General features: G+C 42.3%; 2 protein-coding genes across 2 annotated transcripts; one reads left to right on the forward strand and one right to left on the reverse strand.

The window, feature by feature from the left end:
- Positions 1-3,074: 3,074 nt before the first annotated feature.
- On the reverse strand, positions 3,075-6,111 carry LOC119719600 (probable G-protein coupled receptor No18). The gene has a single exon (XM_038189081.1). It carries the CDS (start codon positions 5,391-5,393, stop codon positions 4,161-4,163), a length of 1,233 nt encoding a protein of 410 aa, XP_038045009.1. The 5' UTR covers positions 5,394-6,111; the 3' UTR covers positions 3,075-4,160.
- Positions 6,112-11,712: 5,601 nt separating this feature from the next.
- Positions 11,713-13,766, forward strand: LOC119719201 (G-protein coupled receptor moody-like). The gene has a single exon (XM_038188563.1). It carries the CDS (start codon positions 12,261-12,263, stop codon positions 13,305-13,307), a length of 1,047 nt encoding a protein of 348 aa, XP_038044491.1. The 5' UTR covers positions 11,713-12,260; the 3' UTR covers positions 13,308-13,766.
- Positions 13,767-16,028: the final 2,262 nt, after the last annotated feature.

Below are 16,028 nucleotides of genomic sequence, written 5' to 3' on the forward strand. Positions count from 1 at the left end.
AAGCAACTGCCCATGGCGGATTATCTGAACAATACTCAATAGCTGACACAGTGCGTTCGCCATTGAAAAGGGCCTCCATGAGTGCACAGTGCAGCATGGTCTATATAGACAGACCCATATAAAGACTAGGGTACTAAACCAGGGGAATTCCAGCTGATTTTAAACGTACATTGAAGAAAAAAATTATTTAACAAATAGATTAAGGTTTGATTTTAGAATTTCATTTCCTTTTGAATATGCCTGTAATAATACAGTAGGCCTATTACATTGCGTGTTTCTTCTTTCAATTGCATTGGAAAATCCCGAGTCCCAACTCTCGTTGGATAAAGAATCTCTTAAAAGTATGGAACATCTTACGAATTACGCTCATTGTTTTCTCTCCATAAGGCCCCAAGGTGTTGCATCACTACTGTGTCACAACAGAATAAACTGTTTGTTTATGTGTAGTCTTTTCATAGAATGGAAAACCCCCCGTCACATGCTCGCTTGAAAAAAAGTAGACCTACATGCGGAAATGTGTCTGATTTGTGTCCATTTCGAAACCAAAACCTGATCAAATCATTTCCGATACGAGCTTCCTAATTCTTTTGATGTAAACATTTCTTGCTAAAGATGGGACCCTAACAGCAGTTCCCCGATATTAATGAAACACATCATCATGCCCTTCAAATAGTGCTATTTTTAAAGTGATGTAACCAGGAGAGGAGTGAAGATGACTGTTTTTAAATCGACGCTACTCATCTCCTTTGCATCTATGGATTTGTTAAATATTACATAACCTGTACGAGATAAAACAGGGAAAAAGAGCACCCTTATCATCAGGGGTCGGAGTGTGAAAATGAAATTTGGACTCCTATGAAACCAGGTCTCTTTTACCTCATATGGACTGTAACCCTCACCCTAGCCCAGGTGCCCTCCGTACGTAGGGAGGTGGGGAGTCCACTTGGCTAACCCTCACCCATGACTTGTCACTTTCCTAATTATCTTCCCTTAAGGTATGCGCAATTCTACAACCATTTGTAGAATTTTCCCCCATGGTTATAATGTATCAATTTGTACTTTGTTCTTTGTTAAAACATAGGCCTCATGCTTGAATTCTCTTCTTTTTACGACATTTTTAGGGTCACCCTTTTCAATATTTTATTTTTAAGTGATTAGATTTTTTAAGTGCGAAGTAAGTTTTTTCATGTCCCCGACTCCCCATCAGGTGTATTTTTTTAACTGCATTTTCCCATTTCCCCATTATTTTAAACTGTCGTTCCATGATGTCTTACGAATCTATACTTTCATATAATGAGTTTAACATTAAATGCTTTCAAATGCAAATGGTTGATTTAATATTGTGATGATTTTATTGTCTACTTCCGCAATTCTGTCTTTAGGTCGCAACTGTGGTTTTTAACTAATACCAAGAATGAATAAGTCCAAAATTCACACAACAGCGGCTTGCCAGTAACCCCCCCCCCCCCCGAAAATTCAGTTCTGGATCCGCCCTACGAACGCTTACTGTTGGTTTACTCTGGGCACTCAACCGAATGTTATACCCTATATAACAGCTTTGTTCAGATGTGAGAGGTCCAACAGCTGGGTCGCAACGGGAAAATAAGTCAAATTAGCTTTATTTCTTGTACAAATATTTGACTAAACGGACGGTGTACAAAAAATCGAAAGCTGAAACGTGTTTACGTATATTTCAGCTAGAATTTCAGTTGATTCCTCAAAGACTAGAGAAACCAGACATTATTTTGATTAGAATAGTGAAGATGGGAATAACATTTTTGAATTTGGCTTTACTCGTGTAGGCTAATACCGATCAAAACAGCTTCGTTTTATCTGTGTGCTTGTCTGTGGCGGTCCAATCTACATATATAAGCTTACGCGCTCTGGTATGTTCTTTCCAGACTATTTTCGAAGAATTATGATAGATTGGCATTGTTGTGAAATGGAACAAGGAGAGCCTGATCACGTCTACAAAGTAACAGGGCAAGGCGAGCCTAGTAAGGCTGGTCTCAGAGCCCGCAAAATGCTATCCAATTGATTCAGAAGGGCTATTTGCTGGAAATGGTTTTATGAGCCAGATATAGCCCATTCATTGACGTTACGGGGTAATCCTATGCGATAGCACTGCCCGGCTCATAATACGTGACAGTGAGTCAGTCAGTGGGTCCATCAGTGACGTACAAAGATGACTATAGGCCGGCCCTTTCTGGTACCAGCAAACATTTTCTCTGAAGTATACTATCCCTTCACAAACAACCGTTGAGGTTATTAGGAACTATGATTAGATTTCACAGAAATTCTGACTACAATGGATTTCCGGTTTTAAAGCTAGATTGATTTTCGGAGGCCTAAGTGTCCGTAGAAAACAAAACGGACTGCATTTCAGCACGCTTCCCTGCAAAAAATTATGAATCCAACCCTGCTAGCCCCCCCCCCCCCCCAAACATATGGGCTCTAGAACCGCGCCTGCTCGCCCTGTACAGTGTGTTAGTCACAGCGAAATAATCCATACTCCTTTCACACAAGGACTTAATGCCTGCATGTGTCTGGAACAAGTTATTGTATAGTTCCAATACACACCATTACATGTCAGCCTTGTCAGGTAGCACAGAGTTGCCGTACCGTGCATGAAATTGAAAACTTCACGGAAAATCTGACCTCTATCTCAAGGCTCAGGCCTGATCAAAATTGGTTTCTCATTGGGGTGCGTCCAGTTGTTTTCCGTCTCCCGCTGTTTAGTGGAGATTGACACAAACGGGCAGTGTGTTCCTTCGATGGCAACTCATGAACTTTTATCTAGTTCCCCAATGCGCAGAATTTGACTATTGACTTTGAAATATATATTCCAAGTATGTGATTCCCATTGTGTTAGAGCAAGCTTGATGAGAGTTAGTATTATTAACTCACAAAACAATGGATTGGGACGTAGGATCTTTTACAATCGCCCGGAAAACACTGATTGAATGACCTGATCCTTGCTCAAAAGTGAAGATAAAACTGTTATCAAATACCCTGTGAATTATTCCGTCTGAAAGGGTATTGTTAAGAAAACAGTCATTGAGGACGATTCAAAATAGGGTGCCTGCTGGAAATTTTTTTAACATGCATTAGCATTGGCATTATAACATTAATTTACGAAAACCCACATTTCGTATGTTATCTCTGTTTTCTAAAAATGTTTAGTAGTCACAGAGCTAAAACTTCAACAGGTTATAGTTGTTATTCACCATGCTTTAAGATCATTGAGTGCTTTCGTTACTTCAAATGATAGAAATGTGCAAAAAAGCAAATGTTCATAATTATATGTCTTAGTATTTTGTGGAGGTATAATTATTGGACGTACATTGTGTTTCCATGTGAGAATTATGTTTTGTCTTTTAATATGTCCCGACCAGGCATTTCATTGTTTACCGGAGTTGTTAATTGTTTAATTATATGACATACCAGACAACATACCTTTGTAAAGAAAAACTTACGGGAAAATACATGTCATTATTATAGCATTTCCTGTAATTGACCAAATGAGAAAGTCATATACACTTTGTATAGACGATTACACATTACACAATGTATATACATGTTGCATAACATAATAATAAAAAGGATTTGTCACTCATGGGAGTTGTACAAAATAAGCCACATGGTACTTTTTGTGTAACAAATATAAAACCTTATTATGACTGCATACAATTTACATTAATAAACGTACATCACTAGCAGTATGAAGAACTATCAAAATTTTGTCCTTGCAGTGAAGTTCTTAAAAGTATATAAAATTAAGTATTTAGAGCAGTATTAACTGTTTTCTCATCCAAGTTAAGGTCATGTGTTTCGAATATAGAAACCTGATATAAGGCATAAACGGTGCAAACAATGATGGTTGTAAGTTTTGCAACTACCATTTGTAACGTAAACGGACATCGCAGTAACTACTCTTTTTTTTCAACTTCAACCCGTAGTAGACAAGAAACACATACATGTAGTATACGTTGGCTGCACGGGTACGGTGTGCAGAAAGAAAGATCATGACATTGTTACTAATAAGCGGCCGAAAAGTTTTAGGCTTCTTATATACACATTTATACACTCTCCCAAGAAAAAACCCCAATAAAACCAACGTCCTCGATATCATGTAGTTTTCGAACGGATGTATTAGTTATTTAGTTATGGCGCTTACTTCGTCCACGACTACGCCTCACAGTTGACCGGACGGAACGAAGAAAATCAGATTGCTCAGGGATTTTACCGCAGTGGCAGGTCAGCATCAGCTTAAAGACCTGCTTAAAGTACGGGTGCTTGGTGGCATAGATGATGGGATTGATGCAGCTGTTGACGAGAAATAAAGCAGCAGTCCATGGAATGATTGGGTCACTGGGCGGGATAAGTAAAGCGATCCCGTAGGGTAAGATGCAGACGGTGAAGGCGCACACCACGTAGAACAGGTTCTTGGTGATCTCGACCTGGCGCCTGCTTAGGCGTTTCTTTGCAACGCTCAGGTTCTGCGAGCGCCCGACAGGAGACGACGGCTCCAGTTCCCTGGCTCCGCTGGTGTTATTCTCCCGATAGTTTGAGGTTTCCGATAACTCTACGGACTTCTCCTGGTTGGTCATCAGGACCTTGGTGTGCTGCCTGACGTGCCTGAAGATGTTCACGTAGCTGACGATGATTATGATAAAAGGGACGGGGAGGAAGATTATAGACTGCAGAAGACTGTAGTAAGGCGCCAATTCGTGAGAGTTCTTGTGAGTGCAGGTGCTGTATTTTTCCGTGTAGCCCAGCTCACCGAGTCCTAACATCGGAGGAACCCAAGCCACGAGGAGGGGAATCAACCAGACGACGGTGACCATGACCGCGAGATAGGCCGGCTTGTAGCACGTACGGTATGTCCTTGATGGACGGGTGATGAGCATCCAACGGTTGATGGCAATGGTGGCGAGCGTGTACAGGCTGCAGCCGCCACATGTGTAGGAGATCAAAGCCACGGCGACGCACAGCTTCTCCGGCAGGGGCCATCCCAGTTCAGGGCTGGTGAACAGCCCCACTGCATTCCAGGGCAGGATCAGGCACACCAGTAAGTCAGCCACAGCCAGGTTGACCACGAAGACATTGGTCACTGTCCGGAGCTTTCTAGACAAGATGACTGCCAGGATGACCAGTCCGTTCCCGAATGTCCCCACAATGGAGACGATGACGAATATGGTACCCACGATGCATCTTTGGGTGTAGTCGTTGAACGTGAACTCCCCGTCGTAATAATCCTCATCATTGTCGTCTGGGGTTGTTGCCATACTATACCCATGGGTGATGAACTCTGTCGCGGTGGAGTTTGCCCCATTGGTTTCCAGCGCAAACCTCGATCCATCAGTGCTAACTAAGTCGGTTGTTCCTGCCATGATTTACAGGGGCTAGGTAAACAGAAAGTTCTTGTGCTTGTGCGATACAAGTTTATGCCGTCCCAACACAATACGGCTATAATTAATAGCAGTGTGACAGTGATTTCACAGCCACATACCGCGTACTTCAAAAGCCTGTGACTGTCTGCACGCCAGTTGCCCGAACACGAGCACTTGAACACAAACAGCGGAATGGTTGAGTCTATCGTACGATTCAGCGCGGACAACTTATATTAAAACTGGCGGCTTTTCAACTCTGCGTGTGTGTGAAAGTTGCCTCAGGCTGATGCATCCACATTGAATGTAATGAATCGTCCCCAACCTCTTGTTTACGTATCATGACACTACCAATGCGTACCGCGGCCGTTCCAAACAACAAGTTCATATTCGTCATTGTAAATTGTAACCTGCAGTTGATGATACACAAACATTCTATTACAGGAAGCGCCCAAGATAGCAACACCCATTCGCAGTAGTACAGAATACCGTGAACTGGATTTGGTTAGCACTTGTGTACAGCAGTACCACTGGGTACAGTCATGTCGCGGTTGGCTGCACAAAGTGTATGGAAATCATTAGCATTGCAATAGGTTTTCAAAGTGCAAGCACTCTCAATTTTGAGGTCAGACCATGGAGGTAGTTTTCTACCTCCATGGTCAGACTATTGACGTTACTTTTCGAATTACATGTATAGCAAGGCCATTGCGCTGACTCATTGTATCATTTAGCGAAAGTATTTGTGTCGATAGTCCAGCATGGTAACCGGCCCCAACTATCAGGGATTGAGCTTCATGGTTTTGACGCTTTGATTTTGATAGTCAATCCACCTTGCATGCATTAGTCAGTGCACTATGGATTACACGATGTCGTCATCAACAAGTTTTTATTGTGAACTTCGGCACCTGTTATGATTATGATTTCAGTCACGATGACTTTGCAGACCGTGAAATAATGCTGACTCAGTTTGAGTCATTCAAATTCAAAGCGAAGTGACAATGATTTCTTTGCAGACACGATGAAAACTAGAATATGCATAAGAGTTACAGTATTTAAATGTAAACACTTAATGTAAATGTAAATACGTTTTACCCTAGAAAATATATTACTGAAAAGACACTTTATGTCTATAGCAACCAGTTAAGGTCAAACGCAAACTGATAACCTGCACAACATGACAATAACTAATAGCTTTGTTTTGAATACATTATCATATCCTATATAAAAGTTTTCCACGCTGTCTGATGTCTGTCTATGTGTAACGGGTTTTTTTGTAAAAGGCCTAAGAGTGTGCGCAATCAAGCACAAAAGACAACAGTTAATGGAGAGACTTTGCTATTGTACCCAGGTCCTTATAGTGGTACATGCCCCGATTTCACTGTCCTCTGAAGTCACAGATGACAGATATTTTATGAGCTATTCAGACTTTGAATAGTTGAGTATTACATTATCTCTATAAAAACACTCCAAAACGTATTGCTATTACTCGCAACATAACGTTATGATAAAAAATGATGAAAACTACCCTTAAAGCATCGATCGTACGAATTCGTACATATGAATATGCAATTCGAAACCTGACTCAAAAATTCTTCAATTGAGGGCGCACTGACACCCAGCTAGAGGACGCCGCGCGGATGCATCACGCCAATAAAAAAAACCTACCGCAAAAGTAACAACAACAACAACGAATGTCCACAAGGCCACCAAGTGACTGTGGTGACTAAACGGCAAAAAGCTGTCCATTCTTGAGCAAGTTCTAGTAGTTCTTCGAGGGGCCGGAGACTTGGGTCTTCCAGGTCGCGCGAGGCCTTCCTCTGGGTCTCCTCCAGCCCATGGGTACATCCCTGAGTGAAGCGTCACGCACAGATGAAATCGTACTTTCTCTGACGCCCAGTTTCCTCGTGCGAGCAGTTTAGTTGCAGTGATACGTGTTTTTTATTCAATGTATTTCATCTCGACCAAATGAGTTGTAATCAGTTTGTAATTCGAATATTGAAGGAAAATCTGACAATATAGTATACTTCTTTACTATCGTTACTTTTTAGAATTTGTTGTTTCCCACGGCGGTGTGAAACACACCGTGGGCTTGAGCTGCTTATGTTGGTGGGTGGGTGGGAAAGAGGGCGGGCGGGCGGGCGGGCGGACGGGGATGGGGGAGTGGGCTGGTGGACGCTATTACTCGGCCATAATAATTATATGTATTCATACAATACAGCTTTGCATTCGAAGACCGGTTTTGCAAACACATACTTACGAAAGAGATTTATTCACATGGTGCTACCGCAAACTTATCTTGTCTTAGTACCTTTCCACTATGCAAACCTTCAAATCTCATATTGCAAACACTGTTGGGCATGCGTCTAATTTGCATACTTTTGCATATTAGATCACGCGCAACAGTATTATTAGATTTTCGTTTTCTGTACTCTCAAGGTACCGGTACGGCCCGGGTGCAAGGACGGTGCCGTACGGCCGTCTTCACACGTTACCCGGCCTCGCTGCTACCCGGCCGCCGTGGGTTGTACACTTGGTACTTGTTAGATAATGGAACCATTATGCTAGCCGTCATACATGTTACATTACAGGACCTAACAGTTCATTTTTAGTGAACGGTACATGCAGCCGCGCTATACAAACACAACAACCATAGTCTGGGATTCATTTTAAAACCAAACAAGTTTTTGCCCAATAATGGACCTATGCAATAATCCTATTTCCTTGATCCTGCGGGGAAAATGGTCAAGGTTGCCTCATTAGCTTTACTTGGGGGGGGGGGGGGGGGTATTTCCATTTCTTTTGGGTATATCAGCGTGTGGTTTTATGAGCGATCAGTCTGATCCCTATCTGCGCCGTTGGGTGAAAAAGACTCAGATTTCCGAAGAAAAAAAATTGAACAGAAAAAATGCCGTCGCGTTATACACTTAAGACTTTTTTCGTCCTTAACCTTTCAACTAATTGTGTAAATGCAATGCCAGTTTCGTCGGATTTCACTGCTCGTTGGGACCACAGAATAGCCGTCAATAGATTTTGATAAATGCGTACAATCCCTTTCAAGTCAACCTCGTTCCCACTACTTGTTCTCTCACCTGGATCATTTGCATATCCAATTTTTTTTGTTGGATACGTATCCAAATGAGGAATAGTCTGATGCTTGCCTACGCTTTACATCAGGGTAACTTTGTTGTTATGTGCTGTCTGAGGTAAAAACATAATCAATTCGTCGCGTCAATACGAACACAGAATATTTTGTCAAAGTTAAAATGTTACAATCTTATTTCCAGCCAATATGCAGTATCACATTTCATTTTAATGAGAAAATTGAGAAGGAAAGTGTTAGTTTTGATACTATGGACGTAATAATTACAATCAACGTAAAAACACGTAATGCACGTTGGAAATAACAACACCAAGTACACGTTATAAATTCATCACTAGCCAATTGCCCTATCGAATCAGGATACAGGAAGAAGTTCCCATCCCAAGGCTAACTATTAAAAACGAGGTTGCAAATCAAGTGACCCCCTCGACGAGGCTGCTTCCAGTTAAGTGTTTACTTGTGGCATACGTAACAACGGGGGAAACATGTATTTTTTAATAAAGAAAAATAAATGGCACTTTGGCAGTGCAGTGGCAACAGGTATCGTCAGACCCCATATAAATATTTTATTTCAGATGAGAAAACTCCGAACTTGCATCCATTTCATACCATGGATACTACTGGAGAAGCTGAAGGACGTACAGGCCTGGTAAAAAAAAACGAACATAATAGCCAATTTACACAAAAAGCAAATATTGATTTAGTCGGATTAATTTAATAGTCTTATTTCTTCCTGATTTTAAAGTACAAATGGGTTTTTTTTCTTCATTGGCTTTACTAGAATGTTCCGGAAAAACATTTGTTTTTGTTCTGATTTTGTTTCAACCTCTTCTTGTTCTTCTATCTATAGATTGGATAAAGAAAACAAAATGGCACCTTTGGCAGTGCAATGGTAATAAGAGAACAACAAGTTTGCATTCATAATATACCATGGACACTACTGAAGAACAGAACTACTTGTGGTAAAAAAAAAAATAATAGCCAATTTATACAAAGCACATATCGATCTAATCGGATTTATTTAATAGTTTAATTTCTTCCTGGATTTATATGACGAATGGAAACCACTCAAGGACCTTTTCCTCTTTTGTCTTGTGTGTGTGCGTGGAGTTTGTTTCTGCATTCTGTAGGGGACATTAAACAATAGAGGGCTATCGGATTCGTGTACAAAACATATGGGAGGTCTTCCTAAAACGTTCGAGTACAAACAAAAGAGGGACAACAGGGGGTCCCCGATTGCAGGCAAATACACCTCGTGTGTGTGTGTGGGTGTGTGTTCCTGCATGGCATTACGCCTGAGGACAGACAACAAAAGGAGCACAAAGGGGCCATTGATCCTCGAAGGAAGGTGCCTATTGTCCTCGAACGCAGGTTTGTGTGCTTAGTCTATGGGAGAGTGTTATATTACAGGGACAAAGGAAAACACAAAGCCAATCCTCGGAAGCATAGCAAAAAACGACTCTGTGTGTGTGGGTCGGTGTGTCTATATGAGCTTGTCTTACATACGCAGTGTGGACTTCCGAACAAAAGACGTCCACATAATGTAGGTAGCACCGACGTTGTGTGGACTTGCCCACGTCCACACAGTGTTTCCCCATTTCTGGAAAACAGGTTTAGAGGCATTTTTGGGTTAGGTTTATCTGTAGCAGAATGAAGAGAAACACTAAAGGGAATCATAGAAAAAAAATTGGGTTGAAAGAGTTTTCACAGTTTGAGAAAAATGAGTTTTTTTCACTGGTTTTTCTTAACTACACGAAAGCAATGGAAAGTCCACACTAGTCATGTGAAACAAGTATGGGTGGGTGTGTGTGTGTTTGTTTGTGCGGAATATGTCGATTTGAATACATAGTAAATTGTGTGGATCGTTGTACATACAAAGACTTGCTTCAGATATCTTTGGATATAGGGACTCCCAGTGAACTATAAAAGTATTAACCATGATATAAATGTCTGCATGCATTATGTAGTTGAGGTTATTTTGTTGCGTATACCTTATAGGCTACATCAGAGCCGAATTGCTAGCTCTTTGCCATTAAGGAATAACAAGTTTATTTTTTGTTTCATTTATTTGTTTTTCCGTTTTATAATGACACCAATTGTTTTCCTCAAGGCAATTTGTAGCTCAGAACTCAGCCTGTGATGCGAGAAGATGCTAACGAAAATGTTTCTTAATTAGAATGGCCTTCAACATCACGGCGTCAAATCTGAATTGACAATGCTGATGCATTATGGACATCCGGAAATGTTCAGGCCAGTGAACCAGACTAGCCAGCTTTGCGCACATTCATATATATAACTGATTGCAAACAAACAAAAAATAATGTGGACGAACTGTTATTATATAAACCTGCAGCCTTTCTGATTTAAAGGAAGTACATTGTACGATCATTTAAACAGAAATAATTGTTTTATTTTAATCAAATGATGTGGTTAAAGTACCCGGAACAAAAGAAATTGAAGGGTGCCCGTTCGTCATAAATTTGCCGCCAGGGGATTTTGAACGCGTTTCCCATGAAATGATCATATTAGACGGAAAGAAAAATTTGATGTGATAGTTCACACAACTCTACTCTGAAAAAATGTGGTTTCCAGCGAAAGAATTTCGAGCTTCAAATTTGTTTGTCTTTAAAAGTCAAGCCGTTGAAAATATAATGTGACACACATGTGTTTTTTTGGTTCCGTTTTTGGAACAACAGTAAAACTCCTCTTAAGCGGCACCAGTTGACAGCTTTGGCTCATATTTCAATGGCTTTTTATTCAGACTTGTTATGCTGCATAAAATTACACTTTTTTGCAGTTTACAAATAGCCTCACTCGATGGATTATCTGTGGCGCCGAAATATGGACAACTCTATAATTACACAGCTTTTGCTGGTCCTAGAGTCGACAAGGCGTATTACTGGCGGAAATATTAATACTACAATCTTCGCCTTGTATGTTAAGCTTTTACGATAAGGAAACTGTATTTTTGCTGGTCCCAGAGGGCCAGCGTAGAGTCCTCTGCGCGCCTATATCTCACTGACGGACTGACTGACTGACTGACTCCCCCCCCTAACGACTGACTGACTCCCCGACTGACTGACTCCCCCCCGACTGACTGTCACAAAATGAAATGTTGACTTTGGTCGAATGAAGACTGTACCTTACCTTATGCCAGCATAGTTGAAGTTAATAATATTTTTATTTAAATGATCGATAATAGAGTATTCGCGGCCTTATATTGCGATGGTTCACAATCCAAATGCTTCCAAAGTTTGGTCTATTTATTTCAAAACGCACAATAATATTGCTGCACCATGAGAATCTCTGCAGCAACAGACCCTAAGCACGATTGGCCTACTATAAAGCCATCCGACAGACGCCAACTCTTAAACATTAATTGTGTATTTTGTGTAAATAATCTTCAGAATCTCAATGGCCACTAGATGCCAAGCAGGCAGTCATCTGACCATGAAACGGTGAGAGTTGCGGGTACATGATGCATTTGTTCTTCTGAAGACTAGCTATGCATGGTGATAGAAAAAAAAACAATTTTCACGCTACACTGAAAAGTGGACAACGCACTGACGCAGATTGCTAGCAGCACCTGCTGCATTGGAATCATTACATATTATGGCCGTTGAAGACAGTCATGTTTTAAGAGAGTACATTTACAAGCGGTACTCAGTTGATGTTTACTCAACCCTGATCAATGAAAGCCGTGGTCGATGACCACATCTAGTTACGTCGAACCGTGTTAAGTTCAGAAAAGCGTATTAGTCAAGCTCATCATGGAGAACTCTACGGACATCCCGCCATTCGAATTCAGTGACATGATCCAGAGAACCATTGTCGCCTCGCTCATCCTGATCATATCACTGGTTGGAATCATCGGCAACTCGCTGGTGATCTTGGCCGTGCTGCTGTCCAAAAAGCTCCGCACGACCACCAACGCCTTCGTGGTGAACCTCAGCATTGCGGACCTGCTGACCTGCCTGGTCATCCCGTGGGATGCCGTGGCTTTGTTGGGTAAAGACGGCCTGCCGGTTGGCGAGTGGATCTGCAGCGTGGTAGCTGCAGTCATCTTCACAACTGTGGGCTGCAGCATCTGTACGCTGGCATCCATCGCCCTGAACCGCCTGCTGCTGATCACACGGCCGACGGCCACATACCGGCGAATATACACGCCAAAGAAGATTGCCGTTTGGCTGGTAGTCATCTGGCTGGTCCCACTCCTCACCACTACCATTCCCCCGCTCCTAAACGTGGGCGCTCTGGGATTCAACCAACAGTTCCACTTTTGTGGATCAATCCCCACCCATCCCAATTACAACGCATTCAATCTGATCATCTCAGCAGTATTGTACCCTATCCCGTGTGTCGTCATCGTAGTCAGCTACTCCCTGATCTGGATTCACCTGCACCGTCAAGCCAAGAAGCTTGTTAAGCGACCCGTCTCCTCACCCACCAGCGTGTCCGCGATCGCAAACAACCAAGACGCTATTCCCATGGACCAGCTCCCGGTACCAGCAGCTACCATGAGCAGCGCTAACCGGTCTCCAGGAACTAGTCGCCAGACCGAGGTCACCAAGAATATGCTCTACGTCGTGTGCGGCTTTGGTCTCTGCATCACCCCGTACTCAATCAACCTGTTTGTCGATGATAAAAGCCCATTAATACCCTACACCACCGTCATAGTGCTCCTCAATAACTGCATCAACCCCTTGATCTATGCGACCAAGCACCGTGACTTCAAGACAGTCTTCGGCTGTATCTTACGTCGCCGGTGGGTCCTCATCCCAAACCCGTCAAATTTTCTTAAAGCACTCACGAGGTGATCGAAACAGTGTAGGCACGCTCCCTTACATAATGAAAGATGTCTAATAAGTGAGAGGTATATTTTAAAAATTAAATCGCTTCTGATTCGTTCCATGTCGAATTTAAATACTTGTTTAGATCAATTTGTCACGCTGTAGCGTATAATAATACCTCTCAGTAGTCCTAGTTTAATGTACTGTCCTTCAAACCTACTAGACATCGTATGCATGAATCGATGACGACGACTTGCATAGGGGGCCTATAATGTATGTATTAATGTTATCCAAGACGTAATTGAAAGACGCCCTGTAACTGTGGACACTTACTCTCAGACCAGCAGCCACACGTACGTGATTACTCGTTATTAAACTCTGTAGCCTTTGAGTTCCGAATTTCTTTCGATTGAACGGGTTGATTTTTAGATGGAGAGGGCAGTCACCTCTATGTAAATAAATTATTTTGTTTCTTGTGCAGGCGTTCATATTAGAAGAACATTGTATTGTTTTACAGAAATCTTCCAAACCACGGCAAACTTCTCATGTTCCTTCTCATGTTCCTTGTCAAAACCACATGACAAGGTTGTCATAACTATTTGGATGTGGCCTCATCTGCTGTCCGTAATGGAGTGGGCCCATTTAGGGTTTACTCACAATATTGTGTCCACCTCATCTCTAAAAAGTTAAGAGCTGAATTCCTACTTCAGGGGCCGGGTCTTAAAAGCTCGTGAAGCTGACGCCAAAGACGAAGGTAAAGTTCCAATAAATCCCCTAGGTTTTGCGATGCCAGCTTTCGACCCTTTACTTCCCGGAGCCGGGACATGAACTGAAATGAAGCATGCAGGGCCGAATTTCATGGCCCGTGCTAACCACATAATTCCGGCGAGCTTACGACAGTGGCGCATCCAGGGGGAAGGATGGCAGAGGAGGCAACTTGCCCCCCCCCCCCCCCCGGCGGATTTTTGTTGACAATGTTTTTCTTTTCAGCAATTATTTAAATAAATGGTAAGAGATTTCTGACATCAAGCCCAAAAAAGAAAACCCGCCCCAAAACCATTACAATGCGCCTTGAAAATGCGCATATAATTTGCAGTATGCATAATAATGGTCAGTTTGGCAGAGCGCCCATTTGGAAGATAGTTACACCCCCTCCCCCCAACATCATGTCATATTTCATTTTCTTTTCAATTTTTGGTGGGTTGACCATTGACTTTTCGAGAAATTCTCGCCCAAAGAAGACGACCCTTATTTTCCCCAAAGCGGAACGGTAGCCATCGTGAAAAAGATCCCCCCCCCACAACATGGCAAAATAGCGCCACTTTCGAGCCCAATTGCATCCAAATTCCAAAATGCTTAGAATTGGAAGCCCCAAGTCCGGGCCAGAGGTTCATTGCCATATCTCTGTCGTTCCCCAATGTTATGGCTCTCAGAATTCTCTAATTTAGAATATTTTGAGGGTATAACTTTTATTCATGAACTCGGAGGATGGATTTAGGCCTATTTACCGGTGTGCATCCTTGAAGCAAATGGTCCGCCATCTAGGATCCCTAAAACGAGTTTCGTAGTTGAGGTTTATACAGCAATTCCCTTAATAATATTATTCTGTGGATGTTGGCCTGTCATAGGATTGTTTCAGTGTTAAAAATCAGGTCAGAAAAAAACAATACAATCTTATATTCGCACCCTGAGGACGACTCGAATATCAACTGCCCGTGAATAAAACCTGCGGGTATTCTGCGCGTGTGAGACGGATGAGAGGATATCCATGGCGGACGCTGCTTCGATGATGGAATGACATCAGCCTGTACAGCATTACAACTAGCCTTAATAGAGGTCAATGGTGCAGATCCGATGTTTTGAGCTTTCCGATTTTACCAACTGAGGGCAGCATTACAACCGGATAGTAAGTTTAAGGTTACAGACAATTCCCCAATGGTAAATGCTCCCACTTCAAAAATTCAGAAGAAATACTCACAACTCTCCAGGGTGTTCAAGACATGCATTAATTTAACACTTATTTAATCATTTTTCATTTTCTGTTCAATTCTTTGGGATAATCCGATGATTTCTAGGAGAAATTTCCATCCGAAGATAATCACCCCTTAAAATAGTCCTAGCTGAAGCCCATCGCCGTTTTGAAAAACGATGCCATTGCAAAATACAGCACTTTTGGAGCCCACTTTCATCCAAAATTTCACAGAAATACAAGCTCACAGTCCTGTGCACGGCTTTCATCCGCAGTGGCGCACCCAGGGGGGGGGGGGCCTAGGGGGCTTGAACCCCCCCCCCCAAGAGGTTGTCAATTTTCTTATTATTTTTTTAGTCCCATGATTTGGCCTTGGTGGTATGGCCTGTTTTCGAGTAGTATGTAAGTGGCACCACCAACGTCAAAATAGGCCGCCCCTCAAAAAAAAACCCAATTTTTTTTCTGCGGCCAAAACTTTTGGGCAAATTTGTTTGAAATTTTTATTTAACAAATTTAAAATAAAAACTTTTTTTTTGAGCTCCCCCCTCCAAACCAAATCCTGGGTGCGCCACTGTCCATCCGTTCTTTTTGTACAAACCCTCAATTTCACGGCCTACAAAATGCTGTAATACCGAAGAATGTGAGTGCATGCAATTCGTGATTTGGCCAGCGTAGGTAATTTCGGGCCTATTTACTGGCCTGGAACCTTAAGGCTGCGTCCGGTGTGACAGGATTTCTTGCCCCCCCCCCCCCCCCCCCCCCCAGTCTAGGTCAAAATT

Source organism: Patiria miniata, unplaced genomic scaffold, assembly GCF_015706575.1.
Source record: "Patiria miniata isolate m_02_andy unplaced genomic scaffold, ASM1570657v1 HiC_scaffold_8, whole genome shotgun sequence".
Taxonomy (NCBI): Eukaryota; Metazoa; Echinodermata; class Asteroidea; order Valvatida; family Asterinidae; genus Patiria; species Patiria miniata.

Excerpts from the sequence above, each read along its gene's own strand:
- LOC119719600 (XM_038189081.1), bottom strand. The coding sequence starts at position 5,393 with ATGGCAGGAACAACCGACTTAGTTAGCACTGATGGATCGAGGTTTGCG.
- LOC119719201 (XM_038188563.1), top strand. The coding sequence starts at position 12,261 with ATGGAGAACTCTACGGACATCCCGCCATTCGAATTCAGTGACATGATC.